General features: G+C 36.1%; 3 protein-coding genes and 1 long non-coding RNA gene across 4 annotated transcripts; all 4 read right to left on the reverse strand.

Annotated features, from left to right (window-relative positions):
* Nucleotides 1-219: 219 nt before the first annotated feature.
* Nucleotides 220-1,652, reverse strand: LOC112747400 (uncharacterized). Its single transcript, XR_011881760.1, has 3 exons — nucleotides 1,507-1,652; nucleotides 1,246-1,322; nucleotides 220-508 (listed from the first exon to the last, which is right to left on the reverse strand). It is a non-coding gene; the product is annotated as an uncharacterized lncRNA (long non-coding RNA).
* Nucleotides 1,653-1,932: 280 nt separating this feature from the next.
* LOC140183714 (uncharacterized) lies at nucleotides 1,933-2,586 on the reverse strand. The gene has a single exon (XM_072232360.1). It carries the CDS (start codon nucleotides 2,584-2,586, stop codon nucleotides 1,933-1,935), a length of 654 nt encoding a protein of 217 aa, XP_072088461.1.
* Nucleotides 2,587-2,611: 25 nt separating this feature from the next.
* On the reverse strand, nucleotides 2,612-8,349 carry LOC140173171 (uncharacterized). Its single transcript, XM_072232362.1, has 5 exons — nucleotides 8,043-8,349; nucleotides 7,782-7,858; nucleotides 6,999-7,057; nucleotides 4,223-6,323; nucleotides 2,612-4,099 (listed from the first exon to the last, which is right to left on the reverse strand). The coding sequence occupies exons 4-5, from the start codon at nucleotides 6,314-6,316 to the stop codon at nucleotides 2,612-2,614; spliced, it is 3,582 nt and encodes a 1,193-aa protein (XP_072088463.1). The 5' UTR covers nucleotides 6,317-6,323; nucleotides 6,999-7,057; nucleotides 7,782-7,858; nucleotides 8,043-8,349.
* Nucleotides 8,350-11,979: 3,630 nt separating this feature from the next.
* Nucleotides 11,980-22,639, reverse strand: LOC112696277 (uncharacterized). The gene is made up of 11 exons (XM_025748988.3): nucleotides 21,701-22,639; nucleotides 21,209-21,485; nucleotides 20,862-21,047; nucleotides 20,563-20,712; nucleotides 19,942-20,406; nucleotides 16,957-19,308; nucleotides 16,221-16,426; nucleotides 15,968-16,123; nucleotides 13,565-13,799; nucleotides 13,071-13,378; nucleotides 11,980-12,802 (listed from the first exon to the last, which is right to left on the reverse strand). Exons 1-11 carry the CDS (start codon nucleotides 22,471-22,473, stop codon nucleotides 12,505-12,507), a joined length of 5,406 nt encoding a protein of 1,801 aa, XP_025604773.1. The 5' UTR covers nucleotides 22,474-22,639; the 3' UTR covers nucleotides 11,980-12,504.
* Between the last annotated feature and the right edge of the window lie 4,320 nt (nucleotides 22,640-26,959).

Below are 26,959 nucleotides of genomic sequence, written 5' to 3' on the forward strand. Positions count from 1 at the left end.
TATAGCCATTGTCATGACCCGAACCAAGCCATGACTGGCGCTCAAGGGACAAGTCCCTTAGCAAGCCAAACGACCAAATTTTCAGAAAAACGGACAGAATCTCCTCTGTTTCTAGGACCTTACCAACATAAATATTAACTTCCTGTATTAATAATAAACCTCCATTTCCAAGACAACAACAACAACATACTCCAAATTATATCCACAACCAAATATATCCAAAATACGCATCATATATATATATATCAAGTTGATAACTAGAGTATATAGTTAAAACCATAAGTCTTACATAACCAAATCATAATCACTACCTAAACAGTTCAAGATTCAAAATAACATAACCCACACGAGGATCCTGCCTGTGACATATGGAGCATTGACATAGTCTAGATTTTGAGCAAAGGTTCCATTACATAATTATTTAGCCCTTGGAAAGAAGAAGGGCTCACCAAAATGACTAAGATCTACTGAGGGGCAGGTGGAATGGAACCTGGAATGACTCCTGTATCTGAAAAACATGGGAATATAATAGGGTGAGTTTTGCAACTCAGTGAGCAAACATTACATCTATAACCCACACGAGACAATACAGAGTTTACCTTGAAAATTATATTTCTTTTCAGAGATGAGGAATTCATATTAATTAATTATACAAACATTGGATAAATAGTTAAGCGGATGAACTGAAATGGGAGTTCTCATTCCAGAAGTCAAATCAAATCAAATATTACACACCTAGGGCGGCTCCACCTCTAAGGGTAGCCCTTTCCTCTAGTGTACCCGTACGGTATAACAGATCCAACATGTGGCCTACACGTTAGGCTAGCAACGCCCCTGCTAGCTGAGATCTGAGCCAGATGCATCTAGGTTAACGTCATAACCGCTGTTAACTACGGTTTTCTAGTCAGAGTCTCCCAAACCAATCCAAACCAAATCACTTATAAAAATCTCTAGTGCTTATAACATACTACTAAATTCCATAGCAAATCAATATATATAGGATTGCATACTAAAATTTAATTAAAATTTATAAGGTCAAATAAGAAAACATTTATACTTTACAAAATATATAAATATCGTCTCGTGTGTATTTTTATAAAATTGTAAGTTTCACAAATCAATATTTATTTTCAAAAATTCAGAAATCACAATAATAAAATATTTTCAAACTCCAAAATTAATGATTCAACATAGATATTGATAATAATATATTTAAAAACAATTATAGATATAATATCCACTCACAACTTGATTCAAAAGAACCGGAAGCAACTCTGAGCGCGTCAACGAGCTACCAAATGATGTCCAATAATTCTACAACTCTAGAAATATGACAATAATGATATTTGTGAGCTACTAATATTATCAATTAATATAATTTTACTCACCTTGACAAAAGCCCCAAATTTTCTAACCCTAATAACCCTAATTCAGATTTATACATACCCATAAATATATAGATGACAAAAATTGGGAATATGGCTAATTATTGAGTCAAAGAGTTACCTTGAAGCCTCAATAATAATTGGAACTCAAATTTGAATGCTTCCTTCACTCATTAGTATGAGCTTCTTGATTTGGGGTTGTGAAAAATAAAAATTTACTTTGAATATAGATGATATATTAAAATAGAGATAAAATAAAAGGGTAAAATGAAATCTGGTGTGTTGTGGTTGGATGAAGATTTTGAAATGAAGAAGATGGAATGGAAGAGGAGATGAAGGAAAAGAGAGGGTTTGCTTTTGATTTGTATGAAGGAAATGAAAATAAAAGAGAGAGGGGGATCAGGGAAGGCTCGAGGGAATAAGGAGGGGGAAGGGGTTTAAGTGGGGGCATGTGCCACCCACGTGACTATGCACTTCTGTTTCCTTTTTTTTTTCGTGGGTATAACATTCTCTCCCCCTAAAAAAATTCGGTCCCCGAATTTTGAACTTATATACTACGATAGATGTAATTATTACCTTCAGACTCAAATAAATATGGATATTTGTCGCGCATGGTATCCTCCACTTCCCAAGTTGCTTCTTCTACCGAATGATTCTTCCAAACAACTTTCACAGATGTTATCTCTTTAGAACATAGTTTCTTTACTTGGCGATCAACTATAGCCACTGGTTCCTCTTCAAATGATAAATCCTCCTGTAGCTCTATGGCTTGTGGTGCAAGCACATGTGATGGGTCAGGAAGGTATTTGCGCAATATTGATACATGAAAGACTGGATGAATCATAGACAACTCAGGCGGCAATGCCAAGCGGTAAGCAACTGCACCTATTCTGTCTAGTATCTCAAATGGACCAATGTATCGAGGACTAAGCTTGCCTCTTTTCCCAAACCTCATCACTCCCTTCATAGGCGACACTCTCAGAAATACCTGATCACCCACTGAAAACTCTAAGTTACGCCTTCTGTTATCAACATAAGCCTTCTGCCTACTCTGAGCTGCTAATAAACGTTCTCTTATTATGCGAACCTTCTCAACCGCATCTTGTACCAAATTTGGCCCTAAAAGCTTAACCTCACCAACCTCAAACCACCCAATAGGTGACCTGCATCTTCTCCCATAAAGAGCCTCAAATGGTGCCATTTGAATGCTGGCTTGATAACTATTATTATAAGAGAACTCGATCAAAGGTAGATAGATGTCCCAATTCCCACCAAAACAATTGTTTCAAATCTTGATACATCTTATTGGAGCCTGGATGAACGGTATACTTAGAATTGTGAGCCTCCTCCAAAATAGCTTTCTTCAAGTCGGGGTTATCTGGCACACATAAGCGTTGACCACAATGCAAAACATCTTGATCAAGAGAAAAGTCTGAGTTCCTCCCATTGCGAACATCTTCCATAAGCTTTCTTAGTTTTGGATCATCACTTTGTGCAACCTTGATCTGTTCTATCAGGGAAGATTGGGTTCGAACATGTGCTAAGAAAACTCCTGATTCTCCAAGATCAAATTGAATTCCACTGGCCTCCAATTGATGGACTTCTTCAACAATTGGTCTCCTTCCAAGAGTGATATGGGCCAAGCTACCCATAGATTTCCTACTGAGGGCATCTGCTACAACATTTGCCTTTCCAGGATGATACAAAATAGTACAATCATAATCTTTTAGTAACTCCATCCATCTCCGTTGCCTTAAATTTAAATCCTTTTGTTGGAATATATACTTCAAACTCTTGTGATCCGTATAAATCTCACAGGTCTCACCATAAAGGTAATGTCTCCAAATCTTTAAAGCAAAGACGACCGCTGCCATCTCCAGGTCATGAGTTGGATAATTCTGCTCATGCTTCTTGAGTTGTCGCGGGGCATAGGCAATAACGCGGCCATGCTGCATTAATACACAACCAAGTCCTATCCGAGATGCATCGCAAAAGACTGAGAATCCCCCAGACCCAGAAGGTAAAACAAGAACTGGTGCTGAGGTTAGACAAGCCTTAAGTGTTTGAAAACTTTCCTCACAAGCTTCTGACCATTGAAACTTTACATTCTTCTGAGTTAACTTGGTTAATGGTGCAGAAATTCTCGAGAAGTCCTTGATGAATCGTCGATAGTAGCCAGCCAACCCTAGAAAGCTACGAATTTCTGTCACTGTAGTAGGCCTTGGCCACTTTTGAACGGCTTCAACCTTCTTTGGATCCACCATGATTCCATCTTTTGATACCACATGCCCCAAGAATGTCACTTGATCAAGCCAAAACTCACATTTAGAAAACTTAGCATAGAGCTTGTGATCCCTTAAGGTTTGTAACACAATCCTCAAATGATACTCATGCTCCGTAGCACTTTTCGAATACACCAAGATATCATCGATGAAGACGATAACAAAACGATCTAAGAAAGGTTTGAAGACTCGATTCATTAAGTCCATGAAAGCTGCAGGCGCATTCGTCAGACCAAAGGACATTACTAAGAACTCATAGTGCCCATAGCGAGTACGAAAAGCAGTTTTTGGAATGTCTTCCTCTTTTATCTTCAATTGATGGTACCCTGAACGCAGGTCGATTTTTGAGAAACAGGTAGCTCCTTGAAGTTGATCAAACAAATCATCAATCCTTGGCAATGGATACTTGTTGCGAACAGTTATCTTATTGAGCTGATGATAATCCACACATAGTCACATCGTTCCATCCTTCTTCTTTACGAATAGAACAGGAGCTCCCCACGGAGAAGTGCTAGGACGAATGAATCATTTCTCTAGCATATCTTCCAATTGAACTTTTAATTCTCGTAATTCAGTTGGAGCCATACGATAGGGAGGAATGGACACAGGTTGGACTCTCGGAGCCAATTCTATAGAAAACTCAACTTCACGGTCAGGCGGCATCCCCGGTAGCTCATCAGGGAATACGTCAGGGAATTCTCTAACAATAGGAACCTGATCAAGACTAGGCACTTCGGCATCAACATCTCTAACAACTGCCAGAAATCCTTGGTTTTCCTTATCCATCAATTGCATAGCACTCATAGATGAGATGATGCTAGCTAAAGTGGGACAGTCATTACCCTTAAAAACAAAAGGTGAGATACCCGGTATGTCAAACTTCACAGTTTTGGAGTAACAGCCCACATCAGCATGACAAGCTGCTAACCAATCCATGCCTAAGATGACATCAATATCTTCCATTGGTTCTAAAAGGATCAAATCAACTAAGGTTTCAACGGTATTAATTCTAACAACACAAGACCGAAATACGACTCGAACCATCATGGAGACTCCAAGCGGAGTGCCAACATGAAATGGGTGGGATAACAGTTCAGGTTGTTTATCGAAACGAGATGCAAGATGTGGAGATACATATGAATAATGAGAACCCGTATCAAATAACACTCGAGCATCTAAAGAACAAACTTGTAAAGTACCTGCCACCACAGCATGAGAAGCTTGAGCATCTTGACGTGTTAAGGCATACACACGTGCCTGACCTCTTCTTCTTTGGCTCCCTCCTCTGTTATAAGTCTGACCCCTGCCACCTGCTCCTCTGCCACTAGGACCAGAAGAATTTCCAAGAGACATAGCTGAAGATGATGGCATTGGTGTTGTAGGACGTGCAATACCTGGAGCAAAGCCTCCTCTAGGATTTGGACAATCCCTCCTAAGATGACAAGATTGACCACAACCAAAACATGCACCAGTAGCCTTGAAACATATACCGGAATGGTAACTCCCACACTGAAGACAATAGGGCTGAGCTGGCCTTGTCTGATTTGAACCCTGTGCACTAGATTGAGAGGTGCTCTTAACAAAAGGTCTGGGATTCGAAACACTCATGGGAGCAGATCCAGAAGAAGCAACCCCACCAAAAGATGCTTGAGGACGAGCTCGATACCCCGAATAACCTTGCTGATTAGTTTGACCATGATGAGACTGAAATCCTCCTAAACTAGATCCACCAGAAAATTGTCCCTTCATCTTGGGCTTCTTACCAACATCCTTAAAAGCATTTCTCTCCGCTATCCCAGCTTCAATTCCATAGGCAGAGTTTAGGACATCCTTAAAAGACATGCGTCCGACTTCAGGCATAAGAGTAGTGAACATAGGTTCTGCCAATCCACGAACGAAACGATGAACTTTCATCTCTTCTGAATTCACCAAATACGAAGCACTCTTAGAAAGTCTAGTAAACTCCTTAGCATACTCAGTCACTGTCATATTCTCTTGCCTTAATCTTTCAAAGGCAATTGCATCTTCTGCTTGCTTGTTAGCTGGATAGAATCGAGCAAGAAACTCTTCAGTAAACTCTTCCCAAGAAGGAGGAGGAAGTCCAGCTTCTTCTTTGCTCTCAAGAAGAGACTCATACCAATATCTTGCTGAACCACGCAAGTTGTAGGATACTAACTCAACAGCCCATTCTTTGGTGCACTTGAGAGCTCGAATAGCTTTCTTTGCATCCTCTAGATATTGTTGTGGATCTTCATCCAATGAATCTCCATTGAAAGTGGACGAATTCAACTTCAAATACTTTTCAATTGGCGGCTCTTGATCCCCAAACAATTGATGAACCCTATGAGGCTGAGGATTTGGCGCATTAGGAAGTCTCGCTTCACCCCTATTTTGATTTGTTAGAACCTGTAACACCGCATTAAGAGTTTGATTCATTCCCCTCAATTCAGCTGCTAAGTCCGGTTGAGCCTCTCTTACTGCGGGGTTCTCTTGAACTCTCTCGCGGGGTATCTCTCCTTCGCGCCTATCAGCTATCCTTTGGCTCCTTGGCCTTTGTCGAAGCGCTCCAAGTGGCGGAGAAACTGCCCTATTGGATTCAGCAGTATCAGGAGCACCAACAGTTCCACCACGTCTTTTTTTAGGTGGCATCTTCCACCTATCGAGTGAGTAGAGCGATTGAATCACCAACGACATATATATATGGAGTTTGAAGACAATAGAACAGACAGAAAGAATTATGAGACCAAAAGATTGAGGACAACTTCCTATAGGCCTCTAGTAACATCACACTTTATGAAAATGGGCCGGCTTTCATTTGCACAATTGTGATCTTACTAAAGGACACTTGCTCCATATTACACAGGAAAACCTAAAGCTCTGATACCACTTTGTCATGACCCGAACCAAGCCATGACTGGCGCTCAAGGGACAAGTCCCTTAGCAAGCCAAACGACCAAATTTTCAGAAAAACGGACAGAATCTCCTCTGTTTCTAGGACCTTACCAACATAAATATTAACTCCCTGTATTAATAATAAACCTCCATTTCCAAGACAACAACAACAACATACTCCAAATTATATCCACAACCAAATATATCCAAAATACGCATCATATATATATATATATCAAGTTGATAACTAGAGTATATAGTTAAAACCATAAGTCTTACATAACCAAATCATAATCACTACCTAAACAGTTCAAGATTCAAAATAACATAACCCACACGAGGATCCTGCCTGTGACATATGGAGCATTGACATAGTCTAGATTTTGAGCAAATGTTCCATTATATAATTATTTAGCCCTTGGAAAGAAGAAGGGCTCACCAAAATGACTAAGATCTACTGAGGGGTAGGTGGAATGGAACCTGGAACGACTCCTGTATCTGAAATAGGGTGAGTTTTGCAACTCAGTGAGCAAACATTACATCTATAACCCACACGAGACAATACAGAGTTTACCTTGAAAATTATATTTCTTTTCAGAGATGAGGAATTCATATTAATTAATTATACAAACATTGGATAAATAGTTAAGCGGATGAACTGAAATGGGAGTTCTCATTCCAGAAGTCAAATCAAATCAAATATTACACACCTAGGGCGGCTCCACCTCTAAGGGTAGCCCTTTCCTCTAGTGTACCCGTACGGTATAACAGATCCAACATGTGGCCTACACGTTAGGCTAGCAACGCCCCTGCTAGCTGAGGTCTGAGCCAGATGCATCTAGGTTAACGTCATAACCGCCGTTAACTACGGTTTTCTAGTCAGAGTCTCCCAAACCAATCCAAACCAAATCACTTATAAAAATCTCTAGTGCTTATAACATACTACTAAATTCCATAGCAAATCAATATATATAGGATTGCATACTAAAATTTAATTAAAATTTACATAAGGTCAAATAAGAAAACATTTATACTTTATAAAATATATAAATATCGTCTCGTGTGTATTTTTATAAAATTGTAAGTTTCACAAATCAATATTTATTTTCAAAAATTCAGAAATCACAATAATAAAATATTTTCAAACTCCAAAATTAATGATTCAACATAGATATTGATAATAATATATTTAAAAACAATTATAGATATAATATCCACTCACAACTTGATTCAAAAGAACCGGAAGCAACTCTGAGCGCGTCAACGAGCTACCAAATGATGTCCAATAATTCTACAACTCTAGAAATATGACAATAATGATATTTGTGAGCTACTAATATTATCAATTAACATAATCTTACTCACCTTGACAAAAGCCCCAAATTTTCTAACCCTAATAACCCTAATTCGGATTTATACATACCCATAAATATATAGATGACAAAAATTGGGAATATGGCTAATTATTGAGTCAAAGAGTTACCTTGAAGCCTCAATAATAATTGGAACTCAAATTTGAATGCTTCCTTCACTCATTAGTATGAGCTTCTTGATTTGGGGTTGTGAAAAATAAAAATTTACTTTGAATATAGATGATATATTAAAATAGAGATAAAATAAAAGGATAAAATGAAATCTGGTGTGTTGTGGTTGGATGAAGATTTTGAAATGAAGAAGATGGAATGGAAGAGGAGATGAAGGAAAAGAGAGGGTTTGGTTTTGATTTGTATGAAGGAAATGAAAATAAAAGAGAGAAGGGGATCAGGGAAGGCTCGAGGGAATAAGGAGGGGGAAGGGGTTTAAGTGGGGGCATGTGCCACCCACGTGACTATGCACTTCTGTTTCCTTTTTTTTTTCGTGGGTATAACAGCCATCCACCTCTTTAATGGATGGTTAAGATTAAATCTAATTAACGGTCCAGATTAATCATCCAGAACCTTCATTACAAATATATATTCTACCATAACTTTCTAAATACTTTTAGATTCTTCCATACTACTCTTCATACTTTCTGTATACATCCATACTCTTTTGAATTACTCTATGACCTTCCAGAGTCTTCTAGAAATTTTTAGGCTATTCCGAAACATTCTAAGACATTCTAGAACGTTCTGGAACCATCTAGAGCATTCTCAAACACTCCATAAAACTATACAAACACCGTTAAATCTAACTTTTTAAAATTTACGGTGACAGAAAGTTTCGATTCATAGTATTCTTTTTAATTTAATTTTTATGCATATTAATATAAAATTTTTTACAAACAACTAATCTCATATTAAGTAAAAATACTTAATTTTCAAACTTATTATTTAAAATATCATCTATACACATCAATCCAATTATCAATATATCAAAATTAAAATCTTAATTTTATTCTAAAAACTTCTATTAAATATATCATTAATTCATCTTAGCAATCTATTTGAATTGTTAATAGCGTTAATTAAATTATCTTGGTCTACTACATTACAATAACTTGTTTGATAAGACATATTACCTGAGAATATGAATTATTTGGAAATATTTGAACATTATTAAAAATCTAATTACACTAAAACAAAATTGGATTTTGGCGACCATTTTTTTAAAGTTTAGTGACAGTTTTTACCATTGTTAAATTTTTTACAACCGTTAAACAATGTCATGAATTTGAGTGTCACAATGTGACATAATAATGGTTTTGGACCACTGTTAATAAAAAGTGTTACTAAATTATTTGTGACGGTTTTAAAGTATAAAATCGTCACTAATTTATAACATTTATAAAGATACTTTTTTATATTATATTTCGCAACAGTTTAAAACTGTCACTAAGTTAGTAAATCCTCTAACTTTAGAAGAATAAAAAGAATTTTAGTAACACTTAGTCCATGTAACCTTGCAAGTTGCAACCACTGCTACTTTGGTTGTTAGAGACAATTTTTGTCATCGTCACAATCTGAACGTCACTATTTACCAAATTTGGGGTAGTGTTAGTAACAATATTATTATTTGTTGATCTACCGAACGTCCTCATGGTTTATTTAATTATTTAAATATAACTTTTGGAGGGGAAATGAAAGTCTTAGCCTATTGCGGTTTCAGCGGCCACCAGGTGCCTTAATCATTTTTCATTTGGCATTTTCCATGCCTTTTTGTCCATATATATAATAATCTCCTGCAACATGCGTAATATTGTAGCCATCCTTCTTTGTTTTCACTGATTTGTAGCCATCCTTCTTTGTTTTCACTGATTTTGTTTTGTGGTGAAGACTCACTTCCAGCGGTCTTGATTTGAAGTTAATAATTGAGAACTGTTAGATGATGATTTAATCAAATTTATCGAATCATCTAACGATTCTCAAATATCAATTTCACAGAAAAATAATTACAGGTGAGTTTCCAGAGTTTCCACCTTATTTTGTTGATTGTGAAATGAGAATATGTATGCGGTTGAAAATGAACGAGCAAAACTAAAGAGACAATATACACTATTTGACAAAATGGGATATGCCAACCCCAACCTCTTCCTTTCACTGTTGCAGCTTGCTCTATAATTATGTTTCTATAAAGTTTTACACTGTTTCTCTTCTTTATTGACATGATGTTATCTCATTAATATGGTTCTAGAAATATTTACATCCATATTGCACGTTCTTAGTTAAATGCTTAAACTAAACTATTACCACGGCTTATTTTTAATTCATATGCTTTACAGTCATATTGCATGTTCTTTTCCAATTTGAAGCAAGGAAGGTGAGAAAACAAAAAACATAATACCGAAATGTAAAGCACAATAATTATCTATATGGTTATTTATATGGTTAGAATTGTAATTTGTAAAACCATGTTTGGATGGAGACAAAAGAAAAAGTATGAGGAACCAATGAAATAATGTACAATGGAGGTTTATAAAGTATTAGAGATATAACTATTAGTGTTATCTTTTCCCATCAGCTTAAACTTTTAGAATGAGTGGTATTATGATATGGTATTAGAGCGCTAGATCCGAAAGGTCAAGAGTTTGATCTTTGGTGAACCGTAAAATCAGTTTAAGCTTTTGGGAAGATGTTTATTATCCCTAGTACTCGGATGGTTATTCTAGATAGTATGAGGAATGTTCATTTTGTAACTCAATAGCCCATTATACACATTATACAAATAATTCATTGTCTCTCTAGCGGCATCCGAGACAAAATTAATGTTTGCCGTCATCGTCATCAAACTTTTTTCCCCCCGATATGTAGGAGAACTAACCACCGTTGAGAATTGGCTCTAATATGGACCGTCAGTTGTTGAGGCATAGCTGGATTGGAAAATAACAAAATAATCCAATTCCAGCTTTCACGTGCTGACGTATTTTTCTACAATGATTATGACGATTTGCTATGTGCAATTCCGTCTTAAAGTTATGAAATTCAGCTTATTTTGACTGGTATTTAGAAAGCGATTTACATTTAAAGCAATATTGGCTGGCTTTTAGATGCTTCGTAATGCAAAAGGGAAGATGCTAATATGCTACTCCAGTTTACAAGAGTTTTGTTTTACTTGTTCGGGATGGCACATAAATGTTGGATCTGATGCTCAGTCTTGGAATCCACTTTTCCTAATAGTGTTACTGTTCTCCTATGTATGTTACAGGTTACAACCAAACACGAGTGTAGTATGATTCGTAATTAATTTTGGGGGAATACTAAAATTGGTCTTTAAAAAGTTTTAGATTGGATGCTGTCATTCTCAACAAATTTTTATTGGCTAGAAGTATTCGATAATTATTTTTATAGAACAAATTGGTCCTTTGTTATATAATAAATTTCTAACAAATAAGATAATTAAATCTCAAAAAATATCACTATAAATAAGTCCCTCTTTGAAACTGCAAAGGGACCAATATTGCGGGTAGAAATAGTTCTCAAAGACTTATAGTAAATCAATATTTATTGACAATCAAAATGTCCAATTTAAAATCCTTTTAGTACCAATTTGGATGTTTATTCTTAATTTAGACACTCATATAGCAAGAGACACACTTGAAGAAGTCTCGTAACAATTGGGACAGTGCCTTACTCTTCCTTTTAACCAATACTTGAATCCTCAATGTATTCCTCAAAATGAGTATCAAACCTAAAGTCCAAATAAAAAGTTAATTATACCTTAATGTCAACCCTCTCCGTTGGCATAGTGATTGAAGACTAGAAATGATGCCCAGTAGTGCTAGAAAACTAATATATTTTGTAATTTATAGTCATTAATTAGTCATTATTAATATTTTTAATGTTGTAAAATTATATCTAATAATGTAAAATTATATACTTTTTTTCTTGACAGTTAAATGCTAGTTAGATTTTAATGAAAGTACTGACCTTCAAATTTTCTCACACTCCAATTTCTAGTGTTCATCAGCATTACATGACACTCCCAATTAAATGCCACATACATGAGCAATTCCAATTCTAAATGGAATCTTCTTTATTATTGCTTTGGCAATATTGGAGTCACGACCATTATCTTTGCTCAAGGCAAGCAAAACAAAAATGTAAACCCCAACATGTAGGGTTCTACATCCTAATTTCTATTCTCTGCTTCATATGACATTCTGATAACAAGTGGAAAATTTTACAGGGCCAAACCCCCGGGGGGGTAAGCTGTACACTTAGATTATGCACAAACAAAAAACTTCGTATAAAACCTATACTTTTTCTACTTACAAAATTGACACTGTACATCGTACCCAAAATCCAAAACTCACCGTGTTCTAGTGACCGCAATAAGTTCCATATGAGAATTTAGCTTGATGCATATGAAGAACTCAAGCCTTCATATTCTTTTCCAAAATTCCATCTTTCTTCGCATTCCCCTTGATTAATGTCTTCTATTCTGTGCTCAAGAAAATCTCATCTGTGCATGACAGAAGTTAAAAAAGTTCGAAAACTGCTTCCAATGTCTTTCAATGATGAATATTTTTATTCCTGGGCTTCCTTCTTTTGTGTGCGTGTGGGGTAGAGAAGTATTGCCAATGAAAAAGAAAACACCAACCCAACTAAACCACTGAAGGGTTGAAATGGATGAGTGCCGGTTACCCAAAGAGGAAAGTTTCCCGGGTTACTATATGTTAAAAGGCCACCCTTTTGCAAGAAAAAAGTGGATGTGATTATCCCAGTGCGTATCCCTATCGGAATTGAGAGGCTACCTCCATTTCTCTGTCGGGCACCTGACAGAGACAAAGACAAAAGCCAAAGTCCTGGTACTGCTATCAGAGACCTGGAAACCAAAGCAAAAGAAATGACAAGATTTTGAATTGGCAAATGAGAATATGGAGGTAATAATAAAAATATATGTCATCACAGTTTAGTTTGGTAAATACTGTGTCCTACACAAACCACTAACTACAACTAAAATCGGCCATAAAAACCATAGACTTCTCGGTGTTGTTAACAGATGGGGAAGAAAGAAACCAAATATATGTCCTGTGAAATTCAAATCATAACCATGAATAATATCCAAAACAAACTCCAGAAAGAAAACAAACCTCTGCAATAAAGAAAATACTAGCCCTGAAATGATGACTCCATGAAAATACCCCAGATCAACTGCAATTTCTTGCGGCAACCATGACCTAAAAAGCAATTCTTCCACCAGGGCAATGCCACTGGCCATTACAGTTCCTTGAACAACCACCAAAAGCATTTTCCCGTACACTTTAAAACATGTCACAGCATCTAAAGATGATGGACTACAAGGCCATGAAAAAGTTGCACAACCAAGAAATGCATTCACAGCATGGATTGAAAAAACGAGGATGATGCCACCAAGGAAGCCCTTCAACAATTCAAATATCTGCAATAACCACCAAAAATTTTAATACATTCATTCTCGTTACTGTAATTTCAATTTTTATTATACATATTCCAGGGGCAAAGAAGAAGATTGAAACATGATATTGACATTAGACAACACACTCCAATACTATCTTCAGATATTTATTCTAAGACTTTTTTACTGATTTTCATCTCAAACGTGTACCTGGTGTGACGATTTCAAGTCCAAACCATACTGCTCAAATGCATTTTCGTACCCACGGATTCTTTTTCCCCATAACATGATAAGTATCACTGTTGAAGTGTACAGGCCAACGATGCAAGTGAACTCGGCAAATCTGGAAGGGGTCTGTGTTGTCCAGCTCCGAACCAATGTCGGAAGCAATGGAATAGCAACAGGAGACCATAGAACAAGGATCATCCCAACAAATCCGAAAATCCTAAAGGAAAGATAGTGATTTTGATAATCACGTAAGGGTAAGAATAAATTCACAATCATCACTCAAGCATTATGGGTGCATAGTAAAAGAGGGATACATTACACGGACCAATATCGCATCTCTCTACTGAAAGGGTTAAGATAAACTAACAGACCACTCAGGATTATCTACCAAATTGGACCAATATTACAGAAGGCACCATAAGTTCATATTGGTGCATATAACATTAATTTGTTACCCACCAAGCCACTTCCACATGTACATGTAACACAAGCAGGCACATACCAAGTTTTTGTTTAGAAAATAAACATATATAAAGAGATAAAACTAACTATATGGTTATACCAAGTTATTTTGAGTAGTACATACCAATTGGAGCCTATATCTTAATTATAAATCTATGAAGGAAGTTGCACCTTAGATCACAATCATGACCAGGAAAGCAGTTTTACAATGGTGTATAAATCACATAATCATCTATTCTCTATTATAGTATATAAAAAGAGAGACCAAAATAGTGTTTAACAAGCTAATGACACCTAATTTTTAATTTTCTATGAATTTGTTATGTTAACACTAAACTTAGTTAACATAGAGATAAAAATATATCTATATAATCACATTTAGAATATCATAGTAAATAGCATCTATGTAACCAACTTACCATCAATTTCATAATTTTTCATATTAAACTCTTCAATTATCTAGAAGATGTTAGTTTATATCAAGAGTCTAAATTCTAATATTGCATGTCCTATTGTTGAGTAAACATTATTTTATAAAATGAATTTAATTTTGAGGCACGGCCAATGTAAAATAGTTTTACACGTGTATCCAATTACGCGAGACCACATTAGTAAAAATAACTACCTTTCACATTGACTGCGTGAATAGTCATCCAAAAAGAATGGATGTGATTGCACGACTTTGTAAAACGCTTTACATTGTCAGTGCATCAAAATTAAACTCTTATAAAATTATAAAAAAAAAGAGATCAAAGTAGTATTAAAGTAGGCTAATGACACCTAAGTATTATGTAACTAACCTATCATCAATTTCATAATTTCTCACGTTGAATTCTTCAATTATATAAAAAAAATTATATTATAGAAAATGTTAGTTCATATCAATGGTTTAAATTCTAATATTGCATGTCCTATTTGTTGAGTAAACTTTATTTTATAAAATTATGAAAATTATATAAAGAAGAGATCAAAATATTATTAAAGTAAGCTAATGACATTAAAGATTTTAAGTTCTATATAAAATTATCACATTAATACTAAATTTAATTTTTAAAAACACAGAAAATATCATATTCATTTAGAAGCTTTTAATAATGATAATAAAATTTGACAACCAATTATATTAATGACATAAAGACTGAAAACACTATGTAAAAACTAAAAATTGTGTATATTCATAAATGAATAGAACTGAAATAAAAATATTTGTCATTATTTGAGAATTATACATATTTTCACTCCTATACTAAAAATGTTAGAATGCAAGAAGTAAATCCATATATTTGTGAATCATTTTTAAATCAATACTTAGAGAAGAAAAAAAAAAGTCAAACAGGTTATATGTAGATTTATACAAAATATATATATTTGTATATAATACAGTATTTACTATACATTTTAAAATTAGATTAAATAATTCTATTAGAAAATATTTTATTAAACATTTTAAATTACTTTATTTTCTAATACCAGAGAATATTCTCATTTATATCCTTGTATGTGCGAATTTAAATCTAGTTAAGACTATTTCTGAGGCCTACACTTCGGTCAAACCACCATGAAATTCTTCAGTGTGTATACACTAAAAATAGACAACAATCTTTGCATTGCCTTATAGCTAATTCAAGTCTTTTTTTTAATAAATCTAGTGGTAGAATTTTAAGTTAGGATGACAGGCAGCAAAATTATTATCTTCAGATTTCTTGAAGATCTCTTCCTAACTAGTGAAAAGACATAGGTTTAACGAAAAATTGCTTATCAAAAGTTAACATGTGGCTCTCAACTAAAGTTAACAAACGGTATAATTGTGGCTGAATCATCACAGTTTCCATCATCTATCCCATTATCCCAAAATGAACAGACAAGCACTAGCAGCACTGCATGAAAACATTGTAGTAATGAATGTTGACCAGTTCAATTTACCTCTGATATAAGGGGCGTTCAGCTATACGCAAGAAAGAGATAAGCCTGTCCGTCAAACTCATTGCTCCACGTATACCACCCCATAGTAAAGCAATCTTTCCAACTAGCCTCAACAGGCCACCTTTCTGTCCTAAATCAGCAAGCATTGCAACCAGCCTGTTCAAGAACGGCAAGTTGTGAGAAATCATTATTAGAAAGAAAATGTAAAAGAAGAGGAAGTCAATGTGTCTTGGTATATTATGCATCTTCTGACCTCTCTTGATCCACCTCACCACCTTCTTTAGTAGGTACAACTGGAGCAGCAACTGACATTGCTTTCTCTGCAAGGCTTGTAACTAGGTTATTCTGGTTCTTCTCAGAGACCTCTTCTACAAACTGTTTTGGTCCCTTTTGATGTTGATCCTTGATTTTCAAAGGCAATGATGATCTTTCAGCAGTTCCGCTGCCTTGTTGTGGATCCTGGAACAGAAATATCAAACTCAGATAACTCTTTCTCAACAAACCAGCAGTTTTATTTTAACTTAGCAAACTGGTAATCAGTCTGCTTCACAGCTTTCACCACACTGAATTTTGGGATATACACAGTTCAATATGGTTTGACATCAATAGAAACTTTAGGAAAAAGTAAATGCTTACGCGAAACAGAAGTACAAAGGGAAACACTAAATAATAAATGAGTCAGCATGCAGAGGCCAATTAATGACCATGAGAGTGTTTGCCAAAAAAGGGGGGGGGGGGAGAAAAAAGATCATGTACAATATAAAAGGAATAGATACATTAAGGTATTCTTAACATCAGGTTTCCTAAAAGGAATTGTGAGCAGTTGAGCACATACTGAAATGCTTCAATGTCATTCCTAATTACCTATATCCAAAATATAGTTAAATAGATCAAATACTAAGACAAAAAAATAACCCATATCTACATGTATAGATGTTTACAGTGTAACAAAGAAGGCAGAAACCATTATGAATTGATGGAACTAATACCTCTTGTTGCATAAGTAGAGCAGAAGCACCTAGAGCAGCTGTAACAGCGCCAACCATGACAGTATTTTTGTTCGAATTTTCTGATATACTTTCTGCCTCCTCTCTCTTGGTGGGATTCTCCAAACTACTCTTCTCTAGGGGCACTTGATCTATCTCAGCAACAGTGACGTTGCCATAATTCTTTTTGCCAGGTTTTTCCTCATTTTCATCACTATGAGATACTCTCTGTACATTATCTTGAAGCGTAGTTACATTAAAATATTCTCTCAAGGCAGCTAAGATGGACCCTACAATAACACCAACAGGCATCACTAGTCTCAGGTAACCCGTTTCCTGAACAGAGGATGAAATTACACCAATGATATGCTCCCCATCAAGAGTTCCAATTTTCTCTGCATCACCCTGTACAATATGAAATTGACCTTCTGTGCATAATTGCACCTTACTATGTGCAACAGCAAGTGATATCTCATTCGCCACATGTTCGAGATCTACTTCAAGTGTCAATTTCATTTCATTCATTTCTGATGCATTCAGTTTGCGACCAACTTCTATCTTCAAAGCATCTAATACTCTCTTTTTCACAAATTGGATCAATTCCTCTGACTGCTCACTTGTATCAATCACCTCATTCATAGTGTCTGATGACACGAACTCTTCGATAGGTTCTTGTTTTTTGTCAGTATCTAATATTACGTATGATGGTTCAATATATTCCTGTGCATCAGAAGATTTTGCAGATGAGTGGGCCTTCATCTTTAATACAGCCTCCTCGCTAGTTGCAGGGTAATTAGCAGCATTTTCTATGTTTTGTGGTTGATCAAAGAGCTTCCATTGACCTTCTGCTGGGAAGTAGTCAAGAAACAATGCAGTTGTGGTGTCTAAATCAAGTGATTTGGAAGGAATCTTTGAAACAAGACATTTACGGAGGTATTCATTATAGGGAGAGTCCCCATATAAGAGTGGCATTCTATTTACTGGTTGTTGTCCATCCCATTTATGAGAGAGAAATCTTTGGTCAATCAATTGACTATTCATGTTAGTTCCTTTATGAACTATATGGTTTTCAGAGTCACAATTTTCAGAATTGAAGACTCCGCTCCTGTTAGTTGTGTGGAGGGTATTAGTTAGTTGTTCCCCTTTATCACAAGAATCACTCTCCAAGCACACGGCATTGTTGTGATTTTTGCCAGAAGAACCACCAGATGTCTTGGAATCCATGCTTTGATCATCAGAATGCTTCTTTTCTCCTAACTCCCGTTCGAAGTCTTTTCCATTCTTGTCTTCACCTTTGTTGTTTGAGCTCTGCTCAAGCTGAGATAGCATGTTTTCTATTACACCAAACACACTATTGATAGCCACTTGGGTGGAATCATCCATCCCAGTCAAGGCATCCAGTGCTTGAGAAACACTAAAGACAGCAGAACTAGAATCAGATCTAGTTGAGTTAGTTTGATGTGAAATATGCTGTGTATTTTTGTTGTCTTTCTTCTCACTATCATTACCCTCCCCTTCTGTTGTTTGGTGCTCAGAGGGCATAGGAGGCGAAGTCAGATCTTTTGCATCTGTTAACGTCATTTTACTTTGATCACCTTCCCCTTCTGTTGTTTGGTGCTCAGAGGGCCTAGCAGGCGAAGACATATCTTTTGCATCTGTTAATGTCATTTTACTTTGATCATTTGAGAGATCCTGACTTTTTTGCTCAACCTTCTGAACATTACTCTCTTCCTTCATGTCTGTTCTAGCCATTTCACTGTTTGGGTTTTTCTGTTCAGCACCAGCTTCTGCTTCAATGCGAACTACCTCAGCAGGTTGGCTCGGAGTGTATGGTTTTGCACCTGTTTCAGATCCCTTCTCACCATGATCAATATCAGTGTTTTTTTCTTTTAACTCCTCTTTGGTGCCATTATTGTCTCTAGACTCACTAGTTTCCGCCCTAGAAGAACCAACTTCATTGCCGGATTCTTGAGATTGGGTTAAATTTCCTGAATTTGATGATTTCTCCAAGGGAAGAACTTCTGTTTCTGTTTTTCCAGCAGGCTTGCCCGTGCCGTCTGATACATTGTCAGAGCCACCAACAGAACCACTAGTCTTTTTCATCTGATTCGATGAGGACTGATCAGCTAACACACCTTCAGTACCTGATGATACTCTGGATTTTTCTTGGTTCTTTTTACCTGATAATGCTTCGCGGGACTGAGGAATATGAAGAATCTTATCAAACTTCAATTCAGACCCACGTGCATGCATAATTGCAGTCACAGAATCTGTTAACTTCCCACGAACATCTTCTGGCACAGCATCTTGCAAAGCTTTCATGAGTGTCTCTCCTTGACCCACAGCAGTTAATACCTTCAAATTAGTAACAAACGTCACCGCAATACAAAACTTTAAAGCCAAGCTAAAATTTACGCAAGCATACAAGTAAATATAACATTGTATACAAATCGATGTAGAAAACCAAGCGATGCCACGCCTGTTTTTAAAGGCCATAAGTTAGACACTATTTTTAGCAAAGCATACACTAGTATAAAAGTGAGATTTTTATCCTCTAAACAACATGAAACATCATGAAGCCACATAAACATAAAAAAAAAGGGGGGAGGGAGGGGGACAAAATAACATAATCATATTCTCGTAGACCAATAGTCCAAAAGTTTTTGGTAATTGATTGAAACTTTAACATCCAATTAACCAAGTCCATAAGAGCAAAGAATGAATAATAGCCAATTTTGAAAATTTATATAAAATAAATAGTCAAATGATCAGAAACTGTTATAAAAAAATAAACATGAAGAATTACAATTCAATTCAGAATGATATGAATCTTTGATATGATTAAAGGAAAAGCTTCAACCGCAGGAGGGATATTCGTGTATACATTTACCAATACGGGGGAAGGTGAAGAAACAATGGTGTGATAGAACATAAATAAACCCGACAAACAAAGAAATGGCACCTCGCAGATAACACATTAAACTTTACCTTTTTCTTCTGCTCTTCTGTTAGAGTACCAGGCATGGTAACGTCAAGCATATTTATTACCACTTGTGCTGTCTGTAGAACTTGACCATTTTCACCATCTATAGAGCCGACATTCCCTTCTTCAATTACTTTGGCATCAGTGGAGCTTGTCTCCTGTAAAGCACCATTTTTTACTTGCAATCTCATATCTTCATGGTAAAGATTACTTTGTAAATCCTGTTTGGGCCTGACATTGAGGTTGGCATCAGTATTACTTTCTTCGAGAAAATCTTGAGTAGGATCAACCAAATATCCATTAAATGCATCCGATCGAGTAAGATCCAACAATTTCCTTGCTTTATCATTCTTATCTGGTCTTATTTCCTCTACAACAGCCAGTCCCTTAGAAGGATTTACGGTAACATCTATATCTGTCAGAAGAGGATGACGTCCCTTTAAGAGTCCAAGCTCCACAGCTGTGAGCCACTACAAATATAACACACATAAAATAACACTCAAAACAATAGAATAGAAAAGACACGGCTAGAAGAATTCCAAACTTGAGGAATAATAAATATATTTAAATAAATAAATAAATAAGACAACATGATCATGCATAATTAGATAGCAAGAGAGGTTTACCTCAATTGTTAGAAGCTGGCACCATGACATAGCAGTGTCAGTATCAATAACACTAGATGGTGAACAAGAACATAGGAGCAGGCTTGTGTATGGATTTTCTGCAATCAGATTGCGTGGAACTGAGAAAGCTGGAATCATCGCATTATCACTCTGATAAAATTACATAATGGTAAGTCTTGTGGATTTGCATGCATGCATAGGGAAGTTAGCACTTGGCAAATAACAAATCACATGAAAGTAATGCATATAGAACATAATGGAGATGTTGGCATAAAAACTAAAAAGTAATGCATGTTTACCTGTATGAAGAGAACAGGAATTTTGATATCCCTAATCACATTCCGTGAGCTGCATTTTGAATAAAAGTCTTGTATTGCTCCAAACCCATAAGATACCATAGATATTGCTTCATCAAAGTCACGTACAGATTTTGCCAACAGAGCCTTTTCCACATCAAAATCTTTTGTTTTGCCTTGAAACAGTGCCTACAGATTGATATGTTTGTATAGAATGATTTCCAGAGAAATCACAATAAATGTTGTTAAGAGATATGTGACATATAATAGAATACAAATGCATATGTGAAATCAGATTGCATGGGTTATCTCAATGCAGGTTAAGTAAAGAATGAAAGTAACTAGTTTACCTGATTGGTTTGTAGAATATCTATGAGTCCATTGGTGAGTTTCTGATCGGAAATATTATGGTAAGGTGATGTCCTTGTAGCTTCATCCAAATCAAAAGGATTGTCTATACACGTGACTGCTGTGAGCGGTGTTCTCTCCCCAACCTCTGCCAGGTATTTTGTCAGCATGTTTGCACCATATCCCCAGCCAACACCCATCAAGGTTGTCCAAGGCCTCGCCTTGTTGATATAGTTTATAGCTATGCAGATATCATCACTATCAGCAGCCGTAAATAACCTACATAACATAAAGTAGTTAAGAAGTCCCTACCATGTTCACCTATCTTAACCATTAAAATAAGGTACTCCCATTCGGCCATTCCAATATATTACACAGGGAAAGAATAGTACATATCATAACCCTTTGGTTGATTCTGAATCCCTAACCACTTGTACATGAGTGGATTATTGATTGATGCAAATGCAATAAATACATAGCATAAGTAACGATACCGGGGAGTGGTGAGGGGAGAACGGGCGCATCCTCTGGGATTCATGACAACAGGAAAGAAGCCTCTCTTGAGAGATTCAACCACAAACCTCCTTATGTTCCTCTCATTGCTTCCTTCTGTAGTTCCAGGAACAAGCAGCAGAGTAGAATCCAAACCACGCTCCTCTTCCAGCTCCAAATTGGAAGGCCAATCCAACGAAACAACACCTCCATCCTCTGTACTCACGCACACTCTCTGGAAGCTCAGGCACTCCGCCTTCTCGTCACACTCCGAATCCCTGACCTCGATCCTGCCGCTGTTGATGGTGACGTAATGCCTCTCCTCCGTGACGAGCTTCTGGCTGGCGTCGGCCTCAAAGGACACCGTAGGGCAGCGCAGAAGAACGAAGCGGTTGAAAGGTGTGGGGCTGGAGAAGAGGATCCAGTCGCCAATATGGGGAGCGGGCGGCGGTTTCTTGGGGGAATTAATGCGGGAGATGTAGAGTGCGGCGCCGGAGGCAAAACCGAGGGCGGGAGTGATGAAATCAAGGGAGTTGACGGAAGGGTAGTGCGTGATTAAGCTCTGGAAGAGATTCTCGAAGGGGGAGGGTGAAGATTGTGGTGGCATAGAGCAGGCGACTAGTGTGGGCATGGCCATGCGCTTGTGCTTATGCTTATGCTTCAGCCTTGGGCGCCTGAAAACGCGAAACTCCCGAGGCCGAAAAGGTTTAGAAGAAAGACGAGGGTTGAAGTCGAAGGTGAAATTGGAGGTAGAAGAAGAAGAAGTGAGGGTCATGGTAGGTTGAATATGGTTCCGATGGAGGGAGGTTCCTCTTGTAATATAATTAATGGTTCCTCCCTCAACATTCAATAAGATTACGGTCCAAATTTAATGGCTAAACTCATCACCGCATGTTACCATCAACTATATATACATTGCTCTCACTCAATTCATCATCTCTAGTCTCCTCCCATGTTCTAGAGTTTTGTAGGGACTAGGGAGGGTCCTCATTTATAGGCCCAAAGGCCCATTTATATTGGACCCCTTGCGACTTCCACAAGGAAAAAAGGCCTTATTTATCAATCATAGAGGCCTTTCTCTTGTCTTTATGTATGTCTGGGTTACCAAGTCATTTATAGTTTCTTGTCCAAAAACAAAAGATATTTTTTGTTTAAAGAAATTTAATCTCCATGTCCCAAAAAAATAATATTAATCTTCATGCAATGTTAATGTACAACAAAGGAAACTAGCTTTCATTATAATAAAAAAAAAGGGAAACTAGCTTTGCATGTTAAAAAAAATAGGGAAAATTGAGAGTGTTGTTGTGATAAGATTTGTTAAGTGGATGCCCATTTATGAAGGACGGTGTAGTATTCTCAAGGAAGAATGCTTTTAATAAGCATTTGAAAATTATCCTATGTACATCTATAAATAGAAGTTCAAGCCTCTGAATGTTACACACAACAATAATAAACAAATACTCTCTCTTTTCTTTTTTACACTACAAAGCAATATAAAAATGTTCTCTTTCTTTCTCTTACTATAAACAAATGCAATTCTCTTTCTTTTTACTTTTAATACTTCTTTCTATCTTTATATATATATTTATGCAATTATCTCTCTCTTTACTTTTTATACTCTTTTCTATCTTTATATATATATACACATTACAACATATAATATTATTATATATGTACAAATCATTATTGAGCTAATTATTTTAATGCTAGAGTCTTATATTAATACATCTTTATTTTATATTTAATATATCTTTTATTTATTTCACAACACGTTATCAGTACGAGACTCTGATCAAATTTTTAGGAAGACTCAGGTAACAAATTTTCATTATGTCGAAACTCTCTCATCTTGAATTCAATACTCTTGATATATCTGAAAACAATTATTTATCATGGATACTAGATGTTGAATCAATCTTGATTCAATGAATCTTGGAGATACCATTAAGGTTGAAAATAATGCATCCTGGAAGGATAAAGCCAAAGCCATGATTTTTCTTCGTCGTCATCTTGACGAAAGATTGAAAAATGAATATCTCACATTAAAAGATCCTACAGATCTTTGGAAAGACCTTGAAGAAAGGTATAATCATCAGAAAACGGTGATACTTCCTCAAGCCCGATATGAATGGACGCATTTGCGTTTACAAGATTTTAAATCTATAAATGAATATAATTCTGCAATGTTTCAAATCACCTCACGAATGAAATTGTGTGGGAAAAAAATAACTGATCATGATATGTTGGAGAAAATTTTCTCAACCTTCCATGCCTCGAATGTGCTCCTGCAGTAGCAGTATCGAGAGAAAGGGTTTAAAAATATTATGAGTTAATTTCTTGCCTTCTTGTTGCTGAACGCAACAATGAGTTGTTATTGAAAAATCATGAAGCGCGCCCAGCTGGCGCTGCCCCATTTCCTGAAGTAAATGTGGCAAATTACCCCAGAAGAGGTAAATGGCAAGATTTTAATAATAAGAAAAATTATGGAAGGAAAAAAAATTATGTTCAAAAGAGAGGATCTCACCAGAAGTGGGATAAAGAAAGGAATATCGGGTAGAATAAATCAACAGAGGATAAGTGTTTCCGTTGTAGTGGAAAGGGCCATTGGTCACGTACCTGTCGTACCCAAAGGCACCTAGTCGATCTTTACCAGGCATCTTTGAAAAAGGACGACAAAGGAAAGGAAACAAATTTTGTTTCAAATGATGCTGAGAACTCCACCACTCATTATGATGTATCTGATTTCTTTGAGGATCCTGAAGGAAATATTGGTTATTTGATCAATGATGGAATAGTTTAATATGTGGGATTGTGAAGTATCTGTGTAAATAAATAATGTAAAGAACTTATTGTTAAGTTTTATTTTCTATGTATTTAAGTATCAAATATGATGTACATAAATATTGAAATATTAATGTTTATGAATTTTGAAATTATTAAATGTGTCAAATTTTAAAATAAAATTTTAGTATATGACATTATTTTATGCACAGTGTTTCTTAGAAAAATAATTCTGATCAAGTATTCAATTTAACTGTTCATACTACTCATTTAATTATTATTTGTTTTTGAAGAGAATGGCAAGGATATGTAATGAAGATGTATGCCTTGCAGATAGTGCAAGTTCGCACACTATTCTCAAAAGTGATATATATTTTATCCATCTTGTGCCAAAAGAGGAATATGTTAATACTATTATTGGCTCAGACAATGTGATAGAAGGCTCCAGAAGAGCTATAATTTTATTTCCTGGAGGAACAAAATTTATAATAAATAATGCACTATTATCTACCAAGTCTCTGAAGAACTTGTTGAGTTTCAAAGATATTCGCCGAAATGGATATCATATTGAGACGATGAATGAGGGAAATCATGAGTATTTATGTATCACAACTCATGATTCAAATAAGAAAGTTATATTAGAAAAATTACCCTCACTTTCATCTGGGTTGTATTATACCAAGATTAGTGCAATTGAATCACATGCCATTGTAAACCAGAAGTTTACTAACTCAAATGAGTTCATAACTTGGCACGACCGATTGGGTCATCCGAGAACAACCATGATGAGGAGAATTATTGAAAACTCTCATGGATATTCACTAAAGAACTAGAAGATTCTTAAAACTAGTGAATTTTGTTGTGCTGCATGTTCTTAGGAAAAGTTAATTTTAAGGCCATCACCAGTAAAGGTTGGATTTGAGTCCCTGAATTCCTAGAAAGAATTCAAGGTGATATATGTGGACCTATTCATCCACCATGTGGATCTTTTAGATATTTTATGGTCCTAATAGACGCATCTTTGAGATGGTCACATGTGTGCTTATTATCTTCTCGCAACCTGGCGTTAGCGAGATTACTAGCTCAAATTATTCGATTAAAAGCACAATTTCCAGAAAATCCAATCAAAGCAATTCGTCTTGATAATGCTGGTGAATTTACTTCCCAAGCATTTGATGCTTATTGTATGGCTAATGGAATAAGTGTTGAACATCCAATAGTTTATGTTCACACACAAAATGGGTTAGCAGAATCACTTATTAAACGCCTCCAATTAATTGCTAGACCCTTGCTTATGAGAACAAATCTCCCAACCTCAGTTTGGGGGCATGTTATTTTACATGCCGCAGCACTTATTCGTTTGAGGCCAACGAGTTACCATCAGTTCTCTCCTATGCAACTAGCTTTTGGCCAGCAGCCAAATGTTTCCCATTTAAGAATATTTGGGTGTGCGATATATGTTCTCATTGCACCACCTAATCGCACCAAAATGGGACCCCAAAGAAAATTGGGAATATATATTGGATATGATTCTCCCTCTATAGTGAGGTATCTTGAGATACAAACTGAAGATGTATTTAAAGTCCGGTTTGCGAATTGTCATTTTGATGAATCAAAATTTTCAACATTAGGGGGAGAGTATAAGCTTCCTGAAAAGGAACTTAACTGGAATGCATCATCGTTGATGCATTTAGATCCTCGATCAGGGCAATGTGAACTGGAAGTTCAAAAGATTATACATTTACAAAGAATAGCAAATGAATTGCCTGATGCATTTTCTGATACAAAGAGGATAACTAAATCTTATATACCAGCGAAAAATGCCCCAATTCGAATTGATGTCCCAGTAGGACAAGTAGCCACTGAAGCAAATTCACGCCAGAAGCGTGGCAGGCCTGTCGGTTCCAAAGACAAAAATCCTCGAAAGAGAAAAGAGGTAAATAATATTCCTGTTGAAAAAGACATAGTAAAGACACCTGCAGTTGTCCAAAATTCTTATATAACGCCAGAAGACGTTCAGGTACCTGAAAATTGTGAAAATGATGAGATCTCGATAAATTATGTCTTTACAGGAGAGAGATGAAACCGAAATAAGACAATTGTCAATGAAATATTTGCATATAATGCGGCATTAAATATCATGCATGAAAGTAAGGATCTTGAACCAAGATCAGTCGACGAATGTCGACAAAGGAATGATTGGCCAAAATGGAAAGAAGCCATGAAGGGTGAATTAGACTCACTTGCAAAACGTGAAATCTTTGGACCTATAGTCCATACACCTGAAGATGTAAAACCTGTTGGATATAAGTGGGTATTTGTGAGAAAACGAAATGAAAAAAATGAAGTTGTGCGCTATAAAGCCCGACTTGTGGCACAAGATTTTTCACAAAGGCCCGGTATAGATTATGAAGAAACGTATTTTCCTGTAGTGGATGTGATAACATTACGTTATTTGGTCAGTTTAGCTGCATATCATA

Source organism: Arachis hypogaea, chromosome 1 (genome assembly GCF_003086295.3).
Source record: "Arachis hypogaea cultivar Tifrunner chromosome 1, arahy.Tifrunner.gnm2.J5K5, whole genome shotgun sequence".
Taxonomy (NCBI): Eukaryota; Viridiplantae; Streptophyta; class Magnoliopsida; order Fabales; family Fabaceae; genus Arachis; species Arachis hypogaea.